Source organism: Cataglyphis hispanica, chromosome 13 (assembly GCF_021464435.1).
Source record: "Cataglyphis hispanica isolate Lineage 1 chromosome 13, ULB_Chis1_1.0, whole genome shotgun sequence".
NCBI classification, from domain to species: domain Eukaryota; kingdom Metazoa; phylum Arthropoda; class Insecta; order Hymenoptera; family Formicidae; genus Cataglyphis; species Cataglyphis hispanica.
Window position 1 is genome coordinate 6651674 of NC_065966.1, and position 24966 is coordinate 6676639.

The 24966-nt window shown below is 35.6% G+C and overlaps 1 protein-coding gene across 1 annotated transcript; it reads right to left on the reverse strand.

Moving 5' to 3' along the window:
- Nucleotides 1–671: 671 nt before the first annotated feature.
- On the reverse strand, nt 672–16233 carry LOC126854274 (uncharacterized). The gene is made up of 3 exons (XM_050600851.1): nt 16100–16233; nt 1238–1605; nt 672–1062 (listed from the first exon to the last, which is right to left on the reverse strand). The coding sequence occupies exons 2-3, from the start codon at nt 1532–1534 to the stop codon at nt 736–738; spliced, it is 624 nt and encodes a 207-aa protein (XP_050456808.1). The 5' UTR covers nt 1535–1605; nt 16100–16233; the 3' UTR covers nt 672–735.
- Nucleotides 16234–24966: the final 8733 nt, after the last annotated feature.

A 24966-nucleotide genomic window follows, 5' to 3' on the forward strand; every position in this document is an offset into this window, starting at 1 on the left:
AAACATGTAAGAAAGAGAGAAATAGCTGAAATGTTTTTTATTAAAAAATTTGACAATACTATTAACTCTCAAAAAGATACAGAGAATTTAAATAACATAAATACGATAAATTAATAAAGGTCGTTTAGTCGTTCTCAGTATTCCAAACATAGTGGTTGACACAATGTCAGTTTGACATTTCGATTTTTCTCTTTCTACTTTTTAATTATAACGTAGGTACGTAATTCTATTTATTTCATTGTAACTTGACTATCATTATTTATAGTATTGTTATTTTAGTTTCACTTGATAAGGACCAAAACCATATGGTCGAAACGTTATGATAGAACAATCAAATAATAAATTGCCAGTTTGGTTGTATAACTTGTCTAAATAATTAAAATTAAATTAATAAAATGGAAAGCAAATGTGAAAAAAAAATAAATTAGGAAAAAAATATGGGAAATAAATAAATAAATATAAAAATACAATTAAAACTTTTATTTGTTGTATATAGAATTTTTATTTGTTACAATATAGTGTTATAGAATATAGACAAGTAACAAAATTCAATCGATTAACATTTCGATATGTATAATTATAAAAATAATTTTTTTTTTATTTATGTTCAAAGTAATACATCAGTAACATTTTTACACCAGCATATAAAAAAGAAATGAACATGTGCCGGTGTATTTTATAAAAAAAACTTTAATACTAAAAAATTTAATACGTATATTTTATAAAAGTTTTATATTACTCAATAATATGTCGGAGGTGCATATCCGTGTGTAGACACATATGCAGATGTAGAAGGCACATATGTCGGAGGCTCGCGTATATATGCGGGTGTAGCAGGAACATAAGCAAATGTCGGAGATACGGCCACATATGAATATGTGAGAGGCACGTATATATATCCAGGTATAGCATATGTGTGATGTAGAACATGTGATGTAGCACATATGCAGATGTAGAAGGCGCAGATCCATACTTTGTTGGGTTGAACGTATATCTATTCGTCCGCATATTTCGCTTCTTTCTTTCTCGTTGAAATGCCCGTTGCACAACTTTATTAATGCGCTGCAAAAAAGAAATTAAAATATTAGTATTATGTTATTATTTTTATATTAATTATATTAGTATCATGTTATTATAGTATTATGTTATTAGTATTAGATATTTTTTCTGATCATATTGTTGTTATACTTCCTACTTCCTTATAAATGATTAAAATACAATCTATAATAAAACTAACTTTATTTACCTTTTGATTTGCGTTTCCGCCATCCTTGCATTCGATGATGTTGTCGTCGTTCTTGTACTTGGTGGCGGCGACGGTGTCGATGCTGTCGTCTTCTTTTTCAACGATGGTAACAAAGTCGGTGTCATGCTCGTTAATGACGGCAGCGCTTATACACTTTGATGGCGAGGCCATCGGCGTCGTAGCCCTTGTGTTTTTTGATGACGATGGCATCCGCGCCGTAGCCCTTGTGTTCTTTGATGGCGACGGCATAGGCGCCATAGCCCTCGTGCCTATCGATGGCGATGGCATCGGTATTGTGCTGGACACGGTCAGTTTTCTTTCGGGTTTCACCCCGGTAGGCAAATTGCCTTTGTTTCGTGCTGAAATTACAAATATCTCTAATATATTTTCTCCTTTATATTTTTTCTTTTTAATTGAAAGACATAGATAGAAATAAAGAGAGAGAGAAAGGATGATCAGTTCGGTCAAGTGACCAGTACAGAAATTGCTTGTATCACAAAGTCAAGCAGAGGAAGCCCTTGACAGATTCTAAAAAGAATTAATGCCCCGCAGGGCAAAAAGCGGCAGAAATTGACTCACAAAAACAGAGCGACAAGAAAACACGTCAACATGTCAAGAAAACTCAGAAAGAGAGAGAGATAGAGAGAGAGAAAAGCGGGGAAACAATGAGATGAGAAAGAGAGCGCGGGGAAAAGAGACGAGACAGAGCGAGCGAGAACACGAAGTAACAATGAGATAAGAGAGAGAAATAGATTAATTATTACTTTATATTTACATCTAGGCATCATTGATATCACACGATCAGACACATTGATCACACGACTATTAGGCTATTAGCACGACGCAACGATGCAACACTAGAACTGCCGACAGTGTTTCGATTAAGGACCGGCTGTATACGCATGCGTGCTTTTGCGCATGCGCGGCGGTGAGGATGAAGCAACGTACATATACACGTACGGATATTGTGGCGGGATCGCGGAACTGGCGAAATGACAGCGCAGGTTAGGTAGATTAGTTAAGGTAAGATTGTTATATATTATTATTTAAATAATAGATGTGTGTGTGTGCAATAGATAATTATAACATAGAAAAAGGAGCAATTAAAACAAAGAATCCGAAAATTTCAATCGTCCTGACTAGACAAAGTTAACTTTAAAGAATGGTTGACTCCACATCCTACATTAGATAAAGCTTTATGCATTATATGCAATAAAATCAGATGTTGCAAATTGAATTTAATTGATCATTCACAATCTGTCCAACATTCAGAAAATATAAATTCTAGAAATTTAAACATTGATTTAGATTTAGTTAACAGTAGAGTTACTCTTTCGCATAAAGATTAAGTAGAATAAAATAGAAAGCGGAGGGCGGTCCTCAGAATGTGAAACTCCGCCTACGGCACGCAAATCAAGTCCATTGTGCATCTCTGATAAGCGGCCCCTCAGTTCAGGTCCATTTTTCTCCAGAGGAGAAGGAGAGCCTTAATCGAGAGGTTTCCTATTTGCTGAGGCCTTGGAAAAGCAGACCCTAGCAATTACCGTCTAATCCTGGCATAAGCCGGACAGTCACATAGTACATGAAGGCTGGTTTCCTCCAGTGCGTCATTTCCTGCCATTGGGTCTCATACTGAAGTCCAATTTATGCGAATAGTAGTTGAGAGTGCCGTGAAAATACGAGTCACCCGGCTTCTCGTCTGCTTACTTTTTTGATACAGCTGGCTAGGCCCTCACTCGGAGAATCCCCGAGGAGAGCCTTCGTCTGTCTGCATTCAACCGCTTCTCTCCAGGAGGCCAGATGCTGATCCCGCAGCCAGCGACCGATGTCCCCTTTGTCTAGATTGCAGGGGATTCCGATCGCCGGCTCCGGTCCCATCAATGCAATCTCTGAGCCAGCTCTGGCTGGTCGGCCGCCTCGTTGCCTCTGATACCAGAATGCTCAGGCACCCAGACCAGGACGACTTCATTGTCTCTCGCAAGTTCTCCCAAGGTGCATCTGCAGTCGCAGACTAACTTGGAGGTAACAGTCGGAGCTTCAAGGGCCCTAAAAACCGCCTGGCTGTCCGAGCAAATGCTAATGCGTCTGTCCCTCTCCTTATTGGCGAGAAGTCGTTGCGTACAGCATAAGATTGCCACTATCTCCGCTTAGAAGACCGTGGCGAATTTACCAAGTGAGATCGACTCATTGATTCCTTTTTCTCGACAGTGAACCCCAGCCCCTGAGCCCGTGTCGATCCTGGACCCATCCGTGAAAAGAATGAACCCATTCTTCAGCACCGGACCCTGCGGCCGATTCTAATCCTTCTGCTCTGGAAAGCACACCTTGAACGGCGCCTTGAAAGCACGAATGGCTGATATTTTGTTCTGCCTCATGCTAAAGATGGGATGGGAGAGGACTCTGTCGGGAAGCTAGATGTGCTGGCCCTCCATTTTCCCTCGCATCTCAGACGGTAGGCCACCGATGCAGCCGCGGAGACTGGAGTAGTGGCTCGATACCGAACAACATCCCTATAGCCACAATTGGCGTGGTCTTCATAGTCTCAAGAGCCCCTCTTAGGATAAGAGCCCTCAGGTGCTTCAGCGATGCCTTCGCCGAGACTAATTGTATCCTAGGCCATCATACCACTGCAGCATACAGCAACCTAGGTCTAAGGATAAGAGAGTAAATCCAATAGACCATCCCCGGCCTGAGGGTCTAGGTCTGGCCAAAGGATCTTCTGCATATCCAAAAGTAGGAGGTCACACTCCTACACCGATCCTCCAGGTGCTCTTTCCAAATCAGCTTTCTATCCAGGATAATTCCAAAATATTTCATTGACCTGGCCGGTGTCAGCCTGATACTTCCCAAGGTGGGTCCCACCACAGTGCCCAGTTTGTATCTGTGAATGAAAATGACCAGCTCCGTTTTTTGGGGATTGACCAAAAGTCCAGAGCTGCCGCACCATTCCTCTATTACTTCGAGAGCGCTCTGCGTGAGCTCTAGAAGCGTGTCCAGGAAGGGTCCTCGCACAACGATCGCCAGATAATCCGCGTATCCCTCCGCGAAGAAATCTTTGTCATTAAGCTTGCTGAGTAATCCATCGATTACTAAGCATCATAGAAGTGGAGAGAGCACTCCGCCTTGCGGGCACTCTCGATCCACCCAGCCGCCGACACTAACTGTGCCGAGCGTCGTTACAACTTTCCGACGGAGCATACCCCTGATCCACTGGACTAGCCAATCTGGAACGTCCCTCTGCGCTGATTCCCTGCAAACCACCTCTTGGGAGGTGTTGTTAAAGATACTCTCTAAATCCAGAAAGGTCCCCACCGCGTAGCCTTCCTTCATGAGATCTTTCTCAATTTGGGAGACCAAAGAGTGGAGCGCCGTTTCGGTAAAGAAGTCCATTCTATAGGCATGTTGATTTCCATGCAGCGGATGTCGCCCTAGAATAACTCCCTCAGATAGATCTCAATCAGCTTTCCCAGCGTTTTCAAGAGAAATGAGGTCAAGCTGATCAGTCTGAATTCCTTGGCAGAGGTGCAGCAGGTCCTACTGACTTTGGGTATGAATACCACCCTCGCCAGCCTCCATGCCTTAGGGGTGTATCCCAAAGCAAGGCAAAGCTCTCAGAGTCCGCGTGAACGGCCCACTGCATAATCTGCACGAGGCCCTCTTGTAGGACCGCCGGAAAAGTTCCATCTGATCTAGCGGACTTGAATGGTTTGAAAGTTTTAACGGCCCACTTCACTCTCTCGGGTTTTACAACACCAGTTCCCAGTTAAACCCGCATGCCTTAGTCTGGGCTCCACGGGTCAAGCGTCAGGGTCGACATCAGGTTCTCCCCTGAAGCCAGGAGATGAACCAGACATCGTTTGCCGGAAACCACGTCCCCATCCGAGAGGCGTATCGCCTGCAGGTTTGAGTCTGGGTTTCTTGCCAGATTTCTGCAGAGTCTGGAGGCCTCCGGAACCTACTCCATAGAGTCACAGAACCTCCTCCAGCTCCCTCTCTTGACGGCTACTACAAAGCTACTCCCTATAGATCTTCTAGGTTCTCCGATAAAGGTTCCAGTCGAAAGGGCGACCCGTGTTCCTGGCTTTATTCCAGGCACGCCGAGCCCATTCCGTGAGCATTTCCTCTACAATCCCGGTCCCCACTAAGAGACCCTCTTGTTAGAGCGAACCGCTCTCACTGAACAGTTCTTTTCAAAACTGCCCATTAAAGCCCTTTGCAGATGGTCCATGCAGAGCTCAACCTCGACGCCGGTCCCGTGCCTCTTAGGGAAGCCACACAGACCAGTGGAGAGGTTCTCTCGAAATGAGTCCCAATCCGTCCTTCTCGGATTTCTGCTATAGATTGCCTCAGGCCTCACACTGGCGAGACAATCTGCCTGTGATCTAAGAGGGAGGGCTCAGATGAGACCTGCCACCCGACAATCTCCGGAACCAAATTCTTAGAACTACCTCCCTGGTCTCACCTTTATTGGATCTGCGAAGATCCACCACGATTACCGCAACATCCCTGAAACAGAACTCCGGCATGAGTTGCGCTTTCAATCCCTTGATCGCAATTGCGGTCCTGGGATTAGGTTCTGTGGGAGACGTGAAGAATCTACCACAGGCCGCAATGCCCCTAATGCAGCTCCTGTAAACCTTGGTTCCTGCATTAGGTGATACATGTGTGCACCACAGCTATGCTCCTGGCCAAAACAGCCGAGGTGCCCTTGCTGTGATGCAAGTTAGTCTGGGTGAATCCCACCGTCGCCATACCCACTTTATTGAGGGCCTGATGCTGGCTAGGATTCTCCCTGCCCCGTCGCCTCGCTACGGGCCCCGAGCAGACCAAATTGATCTGCTCGAGTCCATAGCTAAGCCTAAAGTCCCGTGTTCTCAACTTGAGGACGCTGAACTCCGGGATGCTGAGAATGAGGTTCCTCCCCTCAGGAGAAGCCACAACATTCTCGGCAAAAATCTGCTTACTGGCCGTGGCGATGCCCGGATTCTGCCCCTTCAGCAGTCCCAGGACCGTCGCCGCAGCCACTGGAGGACCCGGAACCCAGACAACCGCCCTGCGCCGCCTTTGAAGCGCGTCCAGGCACACCACTCTGAGCTTGGTGACTTCTCAAGGAAAGATGTGTCCAATTCGTTCAGAGAGCCAATTGAGCGCCATCTCATCCTCTCCCCTGATAACGATAGCATCGTTACGGAGCACGGCAGTCCCCGTGAAGCGAAGAAGGGGGCCCTCCCGGATCTCCGCCATTTTCGCGACCATCGCTCCCCGCAGCGGTCAACTGCTCCGGAATCACCACCTGTTCGGGGTAGCCCTCTTAAACAATCGCCCTCGCCAGAAGATCGGCAGCAGAAACATAAGGCCCAAATGCCTAGGCCTCTTAATTATCCTTTGCACCGAAGGAGGGATGTCTCCAGAGCCCGTCCAGCCCCTTTTGCCGGTGGGCCTCTTATCCACCCCCTTAAGTGTCGCCCCTAGTGCCCCGGAGGAAGAGGGACCTGACTCTGCTAAGGCCAGCTGCCTATCCCTTTTGGCCCTTCTTTTCTCAGCTATACAGCGGTTCCTCTTGCGAGAAACCGCTGCAGCCCTGTTCCCTCCCAGGCCCTGAAGAAGCCGTTCGAGAGCCGAGGTCGCTACTCCTGAGGATGGAAGTCCTTGCAAACCCTCACGTTCATTGAGTCCCCCCCAAGATCGTCATTGTTTTTAAAATTATCGACATCCATAATTGGTCCCACGAGTAGTTAGAGGAGAACGGAAGTCCGTCCTGGCAGAGCCCTGCATGCCCGGATAAGGCTAGTTACTCTGGAATTTTGCTCGGTGCCTCAGAGGCATCGTTCACGACACTGCACCTCCTCCAGTGCCACGCAGCCCTCACCACGATCGCTCCCAGCTTGGGAAGTCGGTCCGTGGCAGTAGCTTTCCCAGCCCCCTACAGGGTTTTACGCCCGCGGAGCCAGTTATAGCCACCACTACCCAGGACTCTACTCAGGTGGTCAGAAACCCGGAGGTCTCCTGAGCGCCCTCCTATCCGTCGCCCGGAGATACGCCCCATCGGCACTCAACTCACGGGAAAAATCAAGTAAAACGCGTCAAAATAAAATTAGCGGCATTTTTTGCTGAACATATTTCTTTTTATTCCGTTGACCACTTAATTCCATTATTGAAAGATATATGTATAGTCCATGAAGTTGTATCAGATCTTTCTATGGCTAGACATAAGTGTACAAAAATTGTAACAAAAGTATTAGCAAAAAGCGAAATTGAGAAAATTATTAAAGATATACAAAATCGTAAGTTTTCTATTTTAATAGACGAAGCATAGATATTTCAGATACAAAATTTTTGTTTTCTTGTGCAATATGTTTCTCCTGTAATTAAAAAAGTTACAGTTCAATTATTAGATTTATTATGCAACAGATTGTTCCGCGAACAAAATTTTTGAAATTTTTAAAGATATGTTAAATAATAAAAAAATTCATCAAATATTGTTGGAATGGCAAGTGATAATACATCTGTAATGGTTGGATGCAATAATTCTTTTATGTCACGTTTAAAATTAGAAATACCAGATCTTGTTATACTAAATTGTATTTGCCATTCATCCGCGCTTGTAGCAAGTAGAGCTTGTGAAAAACTTCCAAAATCTTGCGAAAATTTAATTCGAGGAGTTGCAACTTATATCTTTGGTAGTGCAAAGAGATGTACAATTTTAGGATTTTTTCAGTGGAAAAAAACAAGATTTTAAAATTATCAAGTATTCGGTGGTTAGTATTGCATAAATGCGTTGTAGGGTTATTAAATAATTGGCAAGTTTCAAAAAATTATTTTCTTTTGGCTACAATAGAAGATAAATTAAAATCCGCGGAGATTATTTTAAATCAATTGAATGATGATTCATATTTATTATTTTTTAAATATTTATTAAACTTTTTTAATCGTTTTAATGCCCTTTTTCAATCTCGTAAAGTTTTAATTCATACATTATAATGATTAAATGAAAATATAACGATTAATTCGCGAAATAGCTCAAAATTTTGTAATTCTTAAAGCTTCAGAGTCCATTATTGATTTAAATATAGAAGACGAAAAAAATTATCAAGATGTGAATAATATATATGTTGGACCGGAATGTGAAAATTATTTAAAAACATTATTTAATATAAAAACATTAAAAACACTATTTTTAGAACGCGCGCAAGAAATTAAATTAAATTGTTTAAAGATTTACATAATTGCAGTTCGCAAAATGTTGAAACGTTTGCCTTATAGAGATAACTTTTTTGAACAATTAATGTTTTTACAGCCAAAAATTGCTCTTTATGATGAAGCTAGAGTCAAATTTAAAGATTTAACTTTAATAGCAACGCGTATAAGAGAAATTGATATTACAAAATTAGCTTTTAAGTAGAGAATTTTGCCATCCGTTTTTAATGAAAAAAAAATAGAGTTAGCATCTTTAGAAATTGATATTATGCGGAATAAAATATTAGAATTTAAAAACTTTGATGAGGGAAAAATGTTTCCAAATTTAGTCATTAGTCGAAGCAGTTCTTTTCAAATGCCGAAGCCAAAAGAATTTTTTCAATAGTTAGTGATGTAAAAAATAAAAAATGAAATCGATTATCGAACGAGACTGTTTCCGCGATATGCACAATATATTCAAGTTTTCAAATTGAGGGCAATAATTGTACAAATTTTGAAATTGATTCCCAGCATTTAGAATTACACAATCCGCAAAATTTATATGGAAAATCAAGCAACTTATCTGATGACTCTTAATATGCTTCAATTTTTATTTTTTATTATATAATTTTTATTTTTCATTATGTATTTATTATTTATTTAATATATAATTTATTTTGCGTACATTTTTTGCATCTAGCCAAATGACATATCCAACCAAAATGCATGTTAGTTATATATATTATGCATGTTAATTATATATAATTATTATATTGTTACATATGTTTCAGATTTTATTCTTTAATAATACATAAATAATGTATATCTGTAATGTTTGCATAAGTAGCTGAAGAAAGCCAAATAATAAATGTGCAACACTATTTTTATTAATTTTAGATCTTAATATAAAATAAAATAACTCTTAGTTTTATAATTATTAATTATTATTAATTTTAAATTTCTGTTATTTGGATTTTTATTTTAACTTTTATTGAATTTAGTTTATTTTTTATTTTTATTTTTATATTTCTTATTATTTAATAACATTTATTTTTGTAGTATGAGTATTGGTAAGATTTTTAACAGTTTTCCTTATCCTTGCAACAACAGTTGGTATTCTTTTTGATATCTCTGCCAGATAAAAATTCTTTACTTTGTTTGTGTGAAAAAGTGTTTTTATTTTTGTGTAAAAAATGTTTTTAACCTTGTTCCCTTTTTCCTTATCCTTCTGTTTGAGATCACGCTTCATTAAAAAATTCATTTTATTTTTAAGAAAGGTTTGCGACATGGGCTTAAAATAATTGTAATTCATTCGGTTAACATTTAGTATTATTTATTTCTTATTTCTCTTTAAAGTCGAAAAATAGTCAAAATGTGACAAATATTATTATCTCTCAACGTTTTTCTGTCGCTAATAAAGTGTCGCATGCCATGTCGCAAACAAGTTTAACAACAAACCGCGCAAACAACTTCGACGGTTAGCCGCACGATAAGGCAAACGGCATACGCGATGCCGTGATGTATATGGTGGCGTAGGGGCCACTCGTCTATCGTTCGCGCTAATTTTTACCTCGCGCCAGCATATCGCGTGGCAGCCAATAAAATTTGGCGCCTTTTCAGATTTCAAACCGTTCGAAATTATTGGCAGCGAGCGGCAAAAGATACATTATAAAAGGGCCTGCTCTCGAAGATCGGACGCACTCGCTTCTTACGCGCAGTTACATCGCATAGTTATATCACACTCGCTGCTTACGCACAGTACACCACATAGTTACACCGCAAATTAATACATCGTATTATACAACCGCTTTTCTTAACATTTAAAACCGTTTACGACGATCGCTTTTCTTTTATACACACGATTATAACACGACCGCTTTCTCTTCTTGGACTATCGCTTTTTTCACAATTTGGAAATATTTGTTAACTATTGTACATTTAACGATTATTTATTTATTAAAGATTCTTTTGTAACTATACGTGCGTGACTTTTTGCTCTGTCTTCCTTGTGTGTGTTCCGTGTATCGTCGCGTTCAATGTTTCGAATCATTTCGAATACCTTCATTATAATTAAATTTAAATGTTATAATAAAATATACATATAATTTAATAAAATAGCTAAATTTTAAATATATCTTTTTACATATGTATATATCTTATTTTTTAATACATAAAAAAAATTTTTTAATATTTTAAATGTAGCTGAGTAACAGTGCCCTTTTTGCTTGAACTAGATACTATACTGATGCGTATTCTCGCACATGCGCGGTTCCTAATTGGAACACTGACTGCCGACGGTCGGATGCCGGATTTGAAACGCAACAGCACCGCTCAGTATATGGAGGGGATAAGCTAGCAACGCATACTAAAGCTCCTTGTCCATGTGCGTTGATTAAGGCTCATGCTTTAGTGTGTGTTGCCAGCTTATATCTTGTTCACGTGCTCTAAGCGTGCTGTTGCGTTTGCAATCTGGCAACACTACGCGATATATCCGTCCTGCTTTGTTAATGAAATGAATGACAATAGATCTCTAAAACAAAATGTAAAATTATGGAATATAATTGCAATTTGTCTAATAGCTATATATACATAATTTATAATAATAATGGATATTATTGTAATAATATTACTATTGTTATTGACATTGACATTATTAAATCAATTCCATTCAAATTAATTAAATCATTCTGCGAGAAAAAATTAAATTTTATATATATATATATATATATATATATATATATATATATATAAATATATGAAATGTCTCAAAACACTCTAGACAACGATTGTGAGCGGGAGGAACACGGGAAATTGAACAGAAAAGTTCTTTACTATTTTTTTCTATAACGCTATAAAAAAGTTATTATTGAGTAAAATGTGACCAATCATCGCCGATTTTTGGCTGGACGCACGTCGGTGAGTTACGCGCATAAAGTAAGAATAAGGAGAGTTATCTCGATAGTGTAAAGTGAAAAAAAGGAGTCACAAAAGATGTTCTCCATGTGGCCAGGTGTGCCGAATGGGATAACTTGGACCATTTTGTCGCCATCTTGAATATTCATATATGTATAATGTTACGTTTAGTTGATTAGTAATTGGTAAAAGTCTTAGCGACACACTATTTACTAAATTACTACCACAACTAAACGTAACATTATACATATATGAATATTTAAAATGGCGACGAAATGGTCCAAATTATCCCACTCGACACACCTGGCCACATACGGAACATTTTTCGTGACCATTTCTAATCTAGATAGATAACTCTCCTTACTCTTCGTTCATGATTACGTGTTTAGAAGTAGTGCTCTGCCGCGTAGCAATGGAGCTCTTTCGCACACTACCAGGCACGCCGCTCGATATGCGCTCGGCTAAAAGTAGGCGCTGATTGGTTACATTTTACTCAACAATAATTTTTCAATAACTCTTTTATCAGCGACGCGGTAGCGTCGCGACGCCAAGTTCAGAAAAAGAAATCGTCAAGTACATGACAAAAATTTTCTGGCATGTGAAGAGTCTGCCTATACAGGGGCCACGGCGCTACCAAGTAGCTTATCCGGAGTTTTATGTCTATAATGATTTTGATAAACTTTCGATTAAAATATCTCAGGAACTAAAGCTGTAATAAAAAATCTAATGGCATTTTTATCATATAATGTGAATGCAAGCTTTGATTGCAACCAGTTTCAATAAGATTGGTGCTATCAATTCTGAGGTATGATAATTGTTAGGTTCAGAATTGTGAAAAATATTTCTTCTTCAACTTTCAGTCTCACGTACGTATGCCCGCACGCACACGTACAAAGCGATTTTGTTCCTCAAGGCACGTTTATAGCGCTCATGTACGATTATTCACTTATGCAAATACGCCTTGAGAGACAATATATATGTGCGTGAATATGTATATGATATGTATCAAGCGACGCAGTTGAAAGTAATATCGTGACGCCAAGATAAAGAGGGAGAGAGAAAGAAAGTGGGAAAAAAAAGAGAGAGCGGGAGAGAGAGACAGAAAGAGACAGCGGGAGATCGAAAGAGAAAGAGAGAGAGAGCGGGAGATTGAGAAAGAGAGAGAGAGAGAAAGAGACAGCGGGAGATCGAAAGAGAAAGAGAGAGAGAACGGGAGAGAGAGAGAGAGAGAGAGAGAGAGAGCAAGAGATAAATTGACTGCGTGAGAGCTCCACCATTACGGCGGCGCACCACTACTAGGCGTGCGACTCACCACTACTAGGCGTGCGGCTCACCGACGTGCGTCCAGCTAAAGGTCGGCGCTGATTGGTCAGAATATACTCAATAATAACTCTTTTATTAAGGGTTATAGATCAAAATGGTAAAGGACTTTTCTGTTCAGTTCTGTGCTCTACCCGCTCACGAACATTGGCACAATCTTTACAAGACATCCTGTATATAGTTATTGTTTTGCATATAGAATGTCTCATTTTGTTATCATTTATACAGTGAGAGCGAGTAGACAATAATTCCGTATGTTCATCATAGTATGTACCTCATTACACGCGATCGCAAAAGTTCTCAAAATATGTCTACAATTTATTCACACTAAAAAACCTCACAAAGATAAAAAAAAGGTTGCCAAGTTTACATAAAATGTATCCCTTATACGTAACAGAAAGTTGAAAAAATATTTACCTCTAATAAATTTTTACAAAAAGCAATGAGATCACACTAAAAAAACTTCACAAAGGTAAAAAAAGTACGCCAAGTACATAAAAAATATTCCTTGTACGCAACAAAAAGTTGAAAAGATGTGAAAGTTGAAAAAATATTTACCTCTAAAAAATAAAAACTAAATGGGAAATCAATAATTAAACCAAGTAGAAGGAATTTAATTTGTGAAGATTTATAATTTGAAATAATATTTGTCATAAAATTAATAAGTTAAATATTGCATTTATAGAAATATTATGGATTTTCTCAAAAAAATTAAAACACATTTTATTTTTATTAAAAAATTACATTTATCAATTTCAAATAAATATTTTGTATAATATAGAAAATAGCATTATTATATTACGGTTTTTATTAAAGATAGTAAATTATAATATTACTTAACCCTTACTGCAATAATGTTGATCATATCGATCACCAATTTTGAATTTAAAAGTCCATGCCAAATATAGATCGATTTGTTTTAAAATTAATCATAATTTAGCAAAAGTCCGGAACGAAAGGGTTAATATTAAAGTGACATAAAAACTTGGCGTGCCAGAAATATAAATTTGCAAAAGATTATTAAAAATCATTATCAATATTAATAAAAATGTATGACTTATAATGCGATTCGGGCATTATTAGTGCAATTAGGATTCCTTTGATTTGCAAAATATATCTAATAAAATATATATAATTATATTAGGATTTCCTTAATTTACAAAATATATCTTATAAAATATATATAATTATATTTTAAAATTTCTTTGATTTGCAAAATATATATCTTATAAAATATATATAATAATTATATTAGAATTGTTTTGATTTGCAAAATATATCTTATAAAATATATATAATTATATTAGAATTTCTTTGATTTGCAAAATAAATCTTATAAAATATTGTATATATAATTATATAAATAAATATATGATATAATATGCAAATAATTTTCATATCACATGCAATATTGTATAGACAATATAAATCTAGTTCCATGTTTACGACGGGCACGCCAAGTTTTTACATTTTGCTTTGTAAGTTTGTTTTATACGCGCGCTCCGACTTAAAGTTTACAAAAAATTTTTTTTCAAATTATACATCCTGTAAGATATATTTGGTAAATCAAAAGAATTCTAATTGCACTTAACATTAACAATATGATTTGATATTATAGTATAAAACATCTTTAATAAATTCTAAAGTAATGTAATTTGTGATGTACTATTCAAAATTGAACTTATTTCGGAAATCATTCTGTTAATAAAAATTAAATGTGTTCTAATTTTAAGAAGAAAATTTGTCTAAAATACTTCTATAAAAATTGATTTTATGATATCTACTATTTCAAATTACAAATCTTTACAAACTGAATTATTTGTAAATACTTGGCCAGTTAATTATTGATTTCATTTAGTATTTTTATTTTTTAGAGAAAAATTTTTTAATAGTTATTTTACAGAGATAAGTATCTTTTCAACTTTCTCTTGTGTACAAAGAATATTTTTTATGTACTTGGTGTACTTTTTTTTACCTTTGTGAAGTTTTTTTATTGTGACCTCATTGCTTTTTGTAAAAATTTATATTTTTTCTGCAAAGAACTTTCTGTTGTGTACAAGGAATATTTTTTATGTACTTGGCGTACCTTTTTTTATCTTTGTGAGATTTTTTTATTGTGATCTGTGACGACTTTTCTCTTCGCGAGCTCGAAGCGCGTACGCCGTCTCTCCGTCGCGCCGATGTTCCGTTGCGCCGGCGAACGGGAGTATGATTCGCCGGTCGGGAGATACGGAAAAAGGGGATCGTCTACAAAAACACAACAAATTGAGGAATGGTTACACGCCGGGAGGGAACGGGGTGGAAGGTGTTGAAATCGTAAAACTCGCGAGAATTGCAATTGGGCGCCAGATACGGTCTTGCACGTATCAATTTTCGTCAAATACGCGAGATAAGCGCGAAAAAAACGCGAAGAAAAAACCCAATTTCGTCGCGAGCGGGCTAGCTCACCTAACGGTAGAGGGGCAGGGCGGATGTTGAACGCACACGATATAGAAGCAAGAGGCGACACAGAGCGACAAATACGCGTAAAAGAAATTAAATTCGTCGAGCGTAACAAAGAGATAACAACTTTATTAATTTAGAGGTGTGTTCGAATGATAAACAACGATAAGCGGTGATATGCTCAGCGTTATTAAGTTCGCGGAAGCGAGTCTGGGTGTTAGAAACGACTTAGCGCCACCGAAAATAAGACGCCGTTAAATTAGAGCCGATCGGGCCTGTGCCCGAGCGCAATTATACCGAGTCGATTATCGGACCCCTCGCGGATCGATAATATTTCGCTCGCTATTCTACCATGCCGTATGATTACCACATGCATCCAGTGCACCCTTAGCATGCACCTCGTTAATCTAGCTCGCAACGCTCAGAACGATACTCCATATTTTCCGCGAAATCACTACCTCAATCATCCATTCTAACGCATATGATTCGACAAAGAATATAATAAACCGAAATATTCGCACGAAACGCCCTCATACTCAACGGTTAACAACAGGAATACCTAATCGCGAGACACACTCACACTCGGCGATTAACAACAAGAATACCTAATCGCGAGACACACTCACACTCAACGATTAACAACAAGAATACCTAATCGCAGAGACACACTCACACTCGGCGACCTCATACATACACGACTTAGACGCTAGACGGCGAGAAATTACGCGCTAATATATTACGCAGAGTCTCGATCCGCGATCTCGAGAGAGACAATATACAACGCACAATATTTCTTGAGTCCAATACTCGAGACGTTTCGGGGCTCGGATCGCTTGCCGACGAGGCCGTGTCGCTAATACAATTACGCATGACGCGATAATCGCTAAATTTCCGAGCGGAACTCGAACGCAAACACAACACTAAAATACGGCCTCGACGGCAGAACGACGCGATCCCGATATCGCGAACATGCGTGGCTAACACGTAGCGGGATAACCTCACCGGCGGCGATGCTCTCCTCTCGGAAGTCCAGAGGTTCGACAGCTTCTCCTCGCTCGGTCTCGTCCTCCCGGGGTCTTGCAGCAACCACGCTCTCGGCCGGGATCTCCTCGCACGCCCACGCTTGTTTCGCTCGCGTATTTCGCTCTCGCTCAAAGCACGTCTAACATGCGTTCACGCTCGCGCCAGTCTGACCCGGGAGCACCGCGATCTAGAATCGGTAACGCCGAGCCAGCCAGGGATGCGCAACTGGGGTGCGTGTTATCACGGCCAATCACGCGATAATACGCGAGGCAGTCGTTTGGCGGCACGCTCATGATCATACCGGGGGCGCGCGCACTCCTGAAATCGCGATCAATATTTTTCACGAGGCCCTTCTGAGATGGCTTCGGCGAGTCCCGCCGGGATCTCGGAAGCGAGGAACGCCACGGTGCCCCTCGCTTCCGCCGGACCTCTTCTTTTCCCGCCGTGTCTTGCTCCTTCGGGATCCCTCGGGGCACGTCTCCGTACGATCCTGCGTCGAGGCGCGAGGATCCTCCTCGTCCTCTCGCGCTTCTCGCCACGCTTCCGAATTCGGTGGTTGATAATTCCTTTCCTTTTTCCTTTCGTCCTCCCGAAGGTCGTCTTCCGAGTTGTTGTGATTGTTGTTTTTGATGCGGCCGTTTTTACGCTTCTCCGGTAAGGTTCCCGTGTTGTATCGAAAATGTTGTATAAGAAAATAATAATACAATTAAAAAGACGAAATAAGTCCGACAAATAACGCCCCTCTGGAGATTTCGGTACGGCTCTAATGTTTTAAGATTGGCGCGGACGCGTTTTCCGCGCTCAGCGATCGGAGAGAAATCCGGTGGACGTGCGCGAGACGGCAACGTCACAGATCTCATTGGTTTTTGTAAAAATTTATATTTTTTCTGCAAAGAATATATATGCGTTTTTAGCATTTCGAGGCCAACTGCACTTTTGTACTTTAAAATCATTTATTAATTGCCACTCGGTACCTTTAGCACGTACTATGCTTGCATAATGTCCATCAGTTATACCTTTACCTTGAAGAAAAATTCCACTAATGACTTTATATATATTCGCACCAATACTTATCTTTTCCGTAGATACAGCTTTAAATTTTTAAATCTGTTACTTTAATAATTTTTGTATCACTAATTTTAAATAATTTTAAATAACAATAACTGTAAAATGATAATACTTCCTGTTATTATTATATCAGTCTTTTCAAGTATTGAGACAGCATCACAATTGGTACATATTTTTTGAACATTATTCTAACGTGAAAAATTATATTGTATTAATTCTTGTAAAGTATATGATTTTTTTAAATGTTTTAAATGAACATATACTAATTATTATATCTTTTTTGACATTTTTATATAAAACTTTATAAAATTTTGTATAAAATACAAATATTTAATATAATAATACTTTTATTATATAACATAACAATAATTTTTATATAACGTGAAATATTGTGGATAAAAAGTCTGGATTCATATACACTACTAAAAAAAAGTAGGGAACATTTTTCATACCTAAAAATTGGACTATTTTCAAACAAAGTTAAAACTCGACAAAAAATCATTGTACACAAAATTAAAAAATCATTTTAAAGTTGCAGTTTTAACTTTAACGTACTATCAGTAATTTTTAATATTTTTTTATCTTGTTTGTTTTGTACTTTAAAAAAGAATACATTGTTTTGTTCTTTAAAATTATATATTTTTGACACTCTGCAGCTCTAAATAAAAAAACTCTCGAAAAATTCAACTTAAGTTCCATAAACTACAATATTTTGCCTACAAAATGCTTTTTTTTAAATTTTTCTACGATTTTTTTTGACTGAGTTACACAAGTTTGAAATCTGTATTTTTTAAAAATGGATAAATGTAAAAAATTTAAAAAAAATCACCAATAGAGTTAAAGTTAAAATTTCAAGCTTTATAAAATGCTTTCTTAACTTTTTGTCTACGATGATTTTTGGCGGAGTATCGACATTATTTCTAATAAATACAGTTTAGTTTCAAAATCGTGTAATTTATTAAAAAAAAGAAAAATTTTTAAAAAAGCATTTTGTAGGCAAAATAGAAATGTTGTAGTTTATGAAACATGAAATAAATTTTTTAAAAGAAATTTTTTTATCGAGTTGCAAAGTGTCAAAAATACATAATTTTAAGAAACAAAATAATGTCTTCTTTTTTAAAGTACAGAACAAGGAAGATAAAAAAATTTTTTAAAACCATCGATAGCGCGTTAAAGTTGAAACTTCAAGCTTTAAATACTTTTTTAATTTTATGTACGATGATATTTCGTCGAGTTTCAACGATTTGAAAATAGCTTAATTTTTAGGATATAGAAAGTGTTCCTTATTTTTTTAGTAGTATATTTTAATGCTATCTGGGCACGTCAAATTTGTATACTTTGCTTCGGTATAAGTATTTTATGCGACTTAGAGTTTACGAAAAATTGTCTTTCAAATTATACATCTTGTAAGACATACTTTGCAAATTAGAGAAATTTTAAACACAAAACAATAGCGCTGTATACGCCGCATAGTGACATATGTCTTTGTTTATATATTTTGCGGTATATCAATGCGGCGTAGTGGGGTATACATGTACACATACTCTCCCTCTCTCTTTCTCTCTCTCTCTCTCTTTCTCTCATTTATCATAAAAGAGTGTACACAAAAGAATAATCAAACGCAAATAGTGTGAATGCCCCTTGATGGACAAAATCGCTTTGCGTGTGTGCGTGCGAGCATACGTACGTGAGTTTGAAACTTATCCGGGAAAAAAAGTCTCACGTTTGCTATATACGAATATCATTTCTCGGAATTGACAGCACCAATCTTATTCAAACTGATCGCAATCGAAAATTTACATTCACATTATATCATAAAAGTGCAGTTAGATTTTTTATTACGACTCTAGTTTCTAAGATATTTTAATCGAAAGTATTATAGACATAAAAGGATAAAGCCTTCGGATAAGCTACTTGATAGCGCCGCGGTCCTTGTACATAGGCAAACTCTTGACAGATTTCTGTTATAATTGGCGTTTTTTTAGATTTTATATTTTTATATTACAGTAGGACGTCTCTTCTCGTCGCACGCTTGTACAAGGCGGAATTGACCTATCTTTTTTAATTTTTTATTAATTGTCATAAAAATAGCAAAACGGTAGAGGACTTTCCTACCCTGTAAAACGAATTCTGCCGTTATATTGTAATATCATGTTATGGTCAATTTTTATTTAGTTGATATATTATCAAAATGCAACTTTTAAATTTTACTGTTTTTATGCCAAAAATTTCTGCTTTTAATTTTTGCAATATTTCTTATAGCACATTAACTGCTGCGTTTCTTGCTGCATTTCTGCCGATATTATTTAAAACGACTATGATCGGTTGCCAGAATTTTGTTAACATAATATGTAGCACATATTTGTGATACATATTCTTAGCAGGTTTGGCTATTTAAGGGATTTGATTATTTGACTCAAGATTTGACTATTTCATTAAAATGATTAAGAATTGTAAACCTTACTGAGTTAGAACCGGTAACCTGATATTAAACTGCACTTGTACAGATTCTGCTCGATTTTTGTTGCTAATCTAATATAGTTTAAGTAGAATTTTATTCCGTTTTCTGCCTCACTTATTCTCTATCAAATCAAATTTAGCAGATTCTATTACATTTAGATGAAATTTTATGCTTTTGAAATAGTTTTGAAGTTTTTGTTTTTGAAGTAGTTTTTTTCTCTTTTTATATCATTTAATCAACGCAAAAAGAATCATATAAATTATATATTAATTCAATTACCTGAAAATTCAGAAAATTTATATATTTTACAAGAATTAATACAATATAACTGCTTATGTTAAACGTTGAAAAAATGTGTACTAATTGTAGTGTTAGTTCTATACTTGAAAAGACTAATAATAATAGGAGGACTAATAATAATAATAGGAAGCATTTTTATATTACAATTATTGTTATTTAAAATTAGTGATACAAAAATTATTAAAATAACAAATTTAAAAATTAAACCAACGTAAAAGATATGTATTGATGCAAATATATATATATATATATATATATATATATATATATATATATATTTGCATCAATACATATCTTTTACGTTGGTTTAATTGAAATAGTCAAATCTTGAGTCAAATAATCAAATCCCTTAAATAGCCAAACCTGCTAAGAATATGTATCACAAATATGTGCTACATATTATGTTATATATATATATATATATATATATATATATATATATATTATTTTGGGTCTTATGTGATAAAATAATAATTTTAACACTATCATGTTAATACACGCTACCTCCACGCATACACTTTTTAATGCGAAGTGAATTTCCATATGAGTTTACTATTTTTCATGCGAAGTGAGATTTAATCCAAATCTATGTGTCTAGTTTTTTGGTACTGGGGCCTTTCCGTAGGAGGGCAGAACACATTGTCTCCATGCAAACATACGATTTTTAATGAAAAATTGGTTTCCATATGGGTTTACAAGTTTTCACACGAAGCAAAGTTCAATTCAAACCTACGTGTCTAGTTTTTTGGTAATGGAGTCCCCCTGAAGGGGGAGAGGGGCCGAAACATACCGCTTCCACGCATACACTTTTTGATACGAAGTGAGGTTCCATATGGATTTACAAGAAGAAACTGATTTGGGAATCTATAACTGAAAGAAATCTATTAATATATTTTCCTATGAATCAGATCCGATACATTGTATTAACACTATAGCGTTAAAATTATTATTTTATCACATAACTCCCAAAACTCTCAAAATAGGTTTATGTGAAAAATTTATATATCCTTTTTTATAGAGTTTTTTTAAGAGTTTCATTTTTTGTTTGACATTTTTTTTTCTAAAATCAATATTTTCGGAAATATATAGTAAAAATGTTTGGACCTTTAAAGGAAGATAGGAGACAAACGGGGCCTTATCGGCAAAAATTCTTTAAGGTGCTTTATACTCAAGTCAAGAATAAGCTTTGGTTAAAATTTCAACGCAATTAGAAGTTTATTCTTTTTGAATAAAAAATAACTTTATCCATAATTTGTTATAACATATTAAAAAAAAATAAACATTTAAATATTTTCTTATAAAAATTTAAAAATTAAATTCTTTGAAATAATTTTTACAAAAGCAGTGTTAATCTAAAAAAACTTCGTAAAAGTAAAAAAATATACAAAATACACAAAAAAAATATTCCAATTGCAACGTACATAACAAAAAGTATAAAAAAATAAAAACAAATATGAGATCAATACAATTAGCGCCAAGTATAATCAATTATATATATATATATATATGTATACCAATTCATAATATAAATTAAGATTAATAAAAAGATAATTATTAGATTTCTTTTAATTTATATTAGGCACCTTTTAGATAATGTAATTTAAGTGAAAATTTTACTATGTTTTTATTTTCCGCAAATTCTATGTCGTATAAATAACCTTCAAACCGGCATACTTTTTTTTAAACTTTTGACTTTTTTTTGTGTTGTGGTTGCAAATTTTTGAATATATTCACATAGACACACAAACAGTTTTACATTTACAAATACAATAAACAGCCAAATATGCAAATAAATATGGAACATATTTATAAGTTTTATCTTCATGAGTTATTACTCATATAGTTGTTACTCATATTAGTTGTTAATAATGCTAAAACAGTCTAATCATTATTCGCTCACTAAAAAATTATTTATCAATTAACGAAACCTTTTATAGTAAGTGAAAAATATTATTTATATAACATAATAGTCAGATAGTGGAAGGTCGCGCACGCACGCACGCACGCACGCACGTATGCATCAATACAAAGAAATGTAAATTCAACCACGCTACCTGCACGTAGTACATCTTAGGTGCTAATGCCGGCAGTACCGTAACTTTCACGATTTATAAGAAACTAAAAAGTTCTTGACAAAAAGTATCATTTTGTAAAATATATTACTTGAAAAAAAAAATGGTGTAATATCATTAGATATAATTATATATAATTAGTTATAGAAATATTTAACAACATATATAATTTTATATGTATTTTATTAATATCTGATATTATATTATTATATTTAAGATATAGGATATAAGATATTATAAGATAAAAATCTTATTAATATATGATTAGATCAGATATTATATTATATATGATATATTATATATGATAATTAACTAAATTTGTATATATATTAACGGATATAATGAAGAATTATTGAATTATTTATGGGCACATATACAAAATCATATATAAATACATATAAGTATAAATATGGAAAATATATAATACAAGTACATAAATGTATAAAATTATGCAGACTCGCACACAGATTTGTTTAACGCATACTTTTAAAATATTTTTTTATTAAATTTTAATAAATATTTTAATAAAAAGAATATGTAGCGTGTTGTTACATAAGTTTGTTTAGTATGATCGTTTAGAAATGTAATCTTCAACTCTTATAAATAAAATTATACAGGGTGTCCTATAATTCGCGGATTACGTCTCGTGTGCATATAAAACATGTTAAACTGAGTAGGAAAGTTCTCTACCGTTTTGCGATTTTCACGACAATTAATAAGAAATTAATTAAAAAAGATAGACTAATCCATACTTTACATAAGCGCGCGGCGAGAAGAGACATCCTACTGTAGTACTAGGCGCGCGGCGAAGCGGTGGGAGGGACACTCTACGAAGGCTACGTACGAGCATATAGAACACTCCTTTCATCGCTTCACCGCGCGCCTAGTATCACATTACAGTAGGACATCTCTTCTCGTCGCGCGCTTGTACAAGGCACGGTTGGCCCATCTTTTTTAATTAATTTCTTATTAATTTTCGTGAAAATCGCAAAACGATAGAGGACTTTCCTATCCAATTTAACATGCTTTATATGCACACGAAAGGTGATCTGCGAATTATAGGACACCCTGTATATCTAATTAAATCAAGTATTAATCCAAGCAAATTTTTTTTATAATTTAATAACGCGCAGTTTGCGTTGGTTCTTTTTTGATTTGCAAAACTTTAAATTTGTGATTTTCACAAATTTAGTCATTCATTTTTATTTATTTAGAGCCTTATTAAGTTCTTAATAAAAAATTTTATTATGATTATTAGAATTAATGTTTAATGTGTATATGAAAAACAATAACCAATATTTTTTATAAATAGTGCTTTTATTATTATAAGTATATTAAGTATATAAATTACAAATCTAAAAACGTATTTTATTTATTATATTATGATATTTGATTACATATAATATATGATTCCAATTTATATATATAATTAAGTTACTGCTATATGACTTTTTTTCTCATATTCATAGAGAAATTTTTATTACAAACATAAAACTTGCAAAATGTGGATGACATAAGATTAAAAGGTATTGTTAATAATTTTACGAGATTGACAAAGATGAAAATAAAAGGAATTTGTGAGATAAAGAGAAAAATGTGTGTTTTATTTTTTCACAAAACATTTTTTTAAAAATCGAAAAAATATGCATTTTTTGATTGAGATGACTTAAAATAATCTTAGATGAACTACATTGACTAGAATATAAATTTCTCTATGCGCATTATATTAATCACATAAAATAGATTCATAATATATAGTATATATTTAATAAGCGATTAATTTTTGTTTATATTTTTGTTTTGTATACACACACACACGCGCGCGCGCGCGTGTGTTGTGTGTGTGTGTGTGTGTACAATATATAATATGTATATATAATAAAATTATTACAGATAATTAGTGTTTTAAGACATTGAGGAGTGAATTAATTTGTCATAAATTTCATATCCATTAGTTTAATAACCATTATGAAGTTTCGTGAAACTCTATCAGAAATATGTATGCAATTGTAAGATGATGCTTGTACAAAAAGCGATCAATTCTGAAGAAAAATGTATCGTACGGTATCTCGTACATTTACGGATAAAGTACCGCTAGGCGTACAAGTATGTATACATCTGCGCTTGTATATATACGCGGGTGTGTATATGGTATATATATATATATATGTGTGTGTATATGGTATATATATATATATATATATATATATATATATATTATTTATTTATCGATGATGTGCATAGTAGACATAAAAGGAAAGAAGGAGTGACGGAAGGGCTAGAGAAAAAAGAAGGAAAAAAAAGAAAAGTTTAAATCTGAGAACAATAGGAAAAAAGTGAGATTCGAGTACAAAAAAAGTAGAAGAATAAAAAAATTATAGAAGAAGTAATGAGCACAAATTGAAACTATGCTATGCACAAGTATATGGCGCGTAAGAAGCGTTCCAAGAAGAATACTTATGTTAGATGATCACAGTTATCGAAAGGAATAAAGAATGCATACCGACGAGAACAGACACGAATCACCCTATTAAATTTCAATGTAAAACTTTTCTAATACAAAAAAAAACTTAAGTCCATAACTAAAATTTTTTATCAAAATAGAACATTTTTTAAAGACGACATTTTATATCCCAACGACGATAATTTCGTCTTTAGCAGTGCATTATAAAAATGAATAGTACAATCAACACCGTTTCTGTCAACAACCTTATCCCTTCTGAACAACTATCATCACAAAGCCAGTTGACCATCTCTCTCCCTCGTATTTTTTTTCCCGCTCCTTTCTCTTTCCCTCACATTATATACGCAGGGACACATATACACGCATATAGAAAAAGAGAGAAAAACAGATACGCACACCTTCTTGAGTCGCTATCATACGAAGGTGGGGGTCCGCATACTCTGACCCACAAGCGGCTATCCAGTCAGTCCCTGTCAAACAA

Excerpts from the sequence above, each read along its gene's own strand:
- LOC126854274 (XM_050600851.1), bottom strand. The coding sequence starts at position 1,534 with ATGCCATCGCCATCGATAGGCACGAGGGCTATGGCGCCTATGCCGTCG. Across the intron at positions 1,063-1,237 it reads CAAATCAAAAGGTAAATAAA|CGCATTAATAAAGTTGTGCA; the intron begins GTTAGTTTTATT and ends TCTTTTTTGCAG.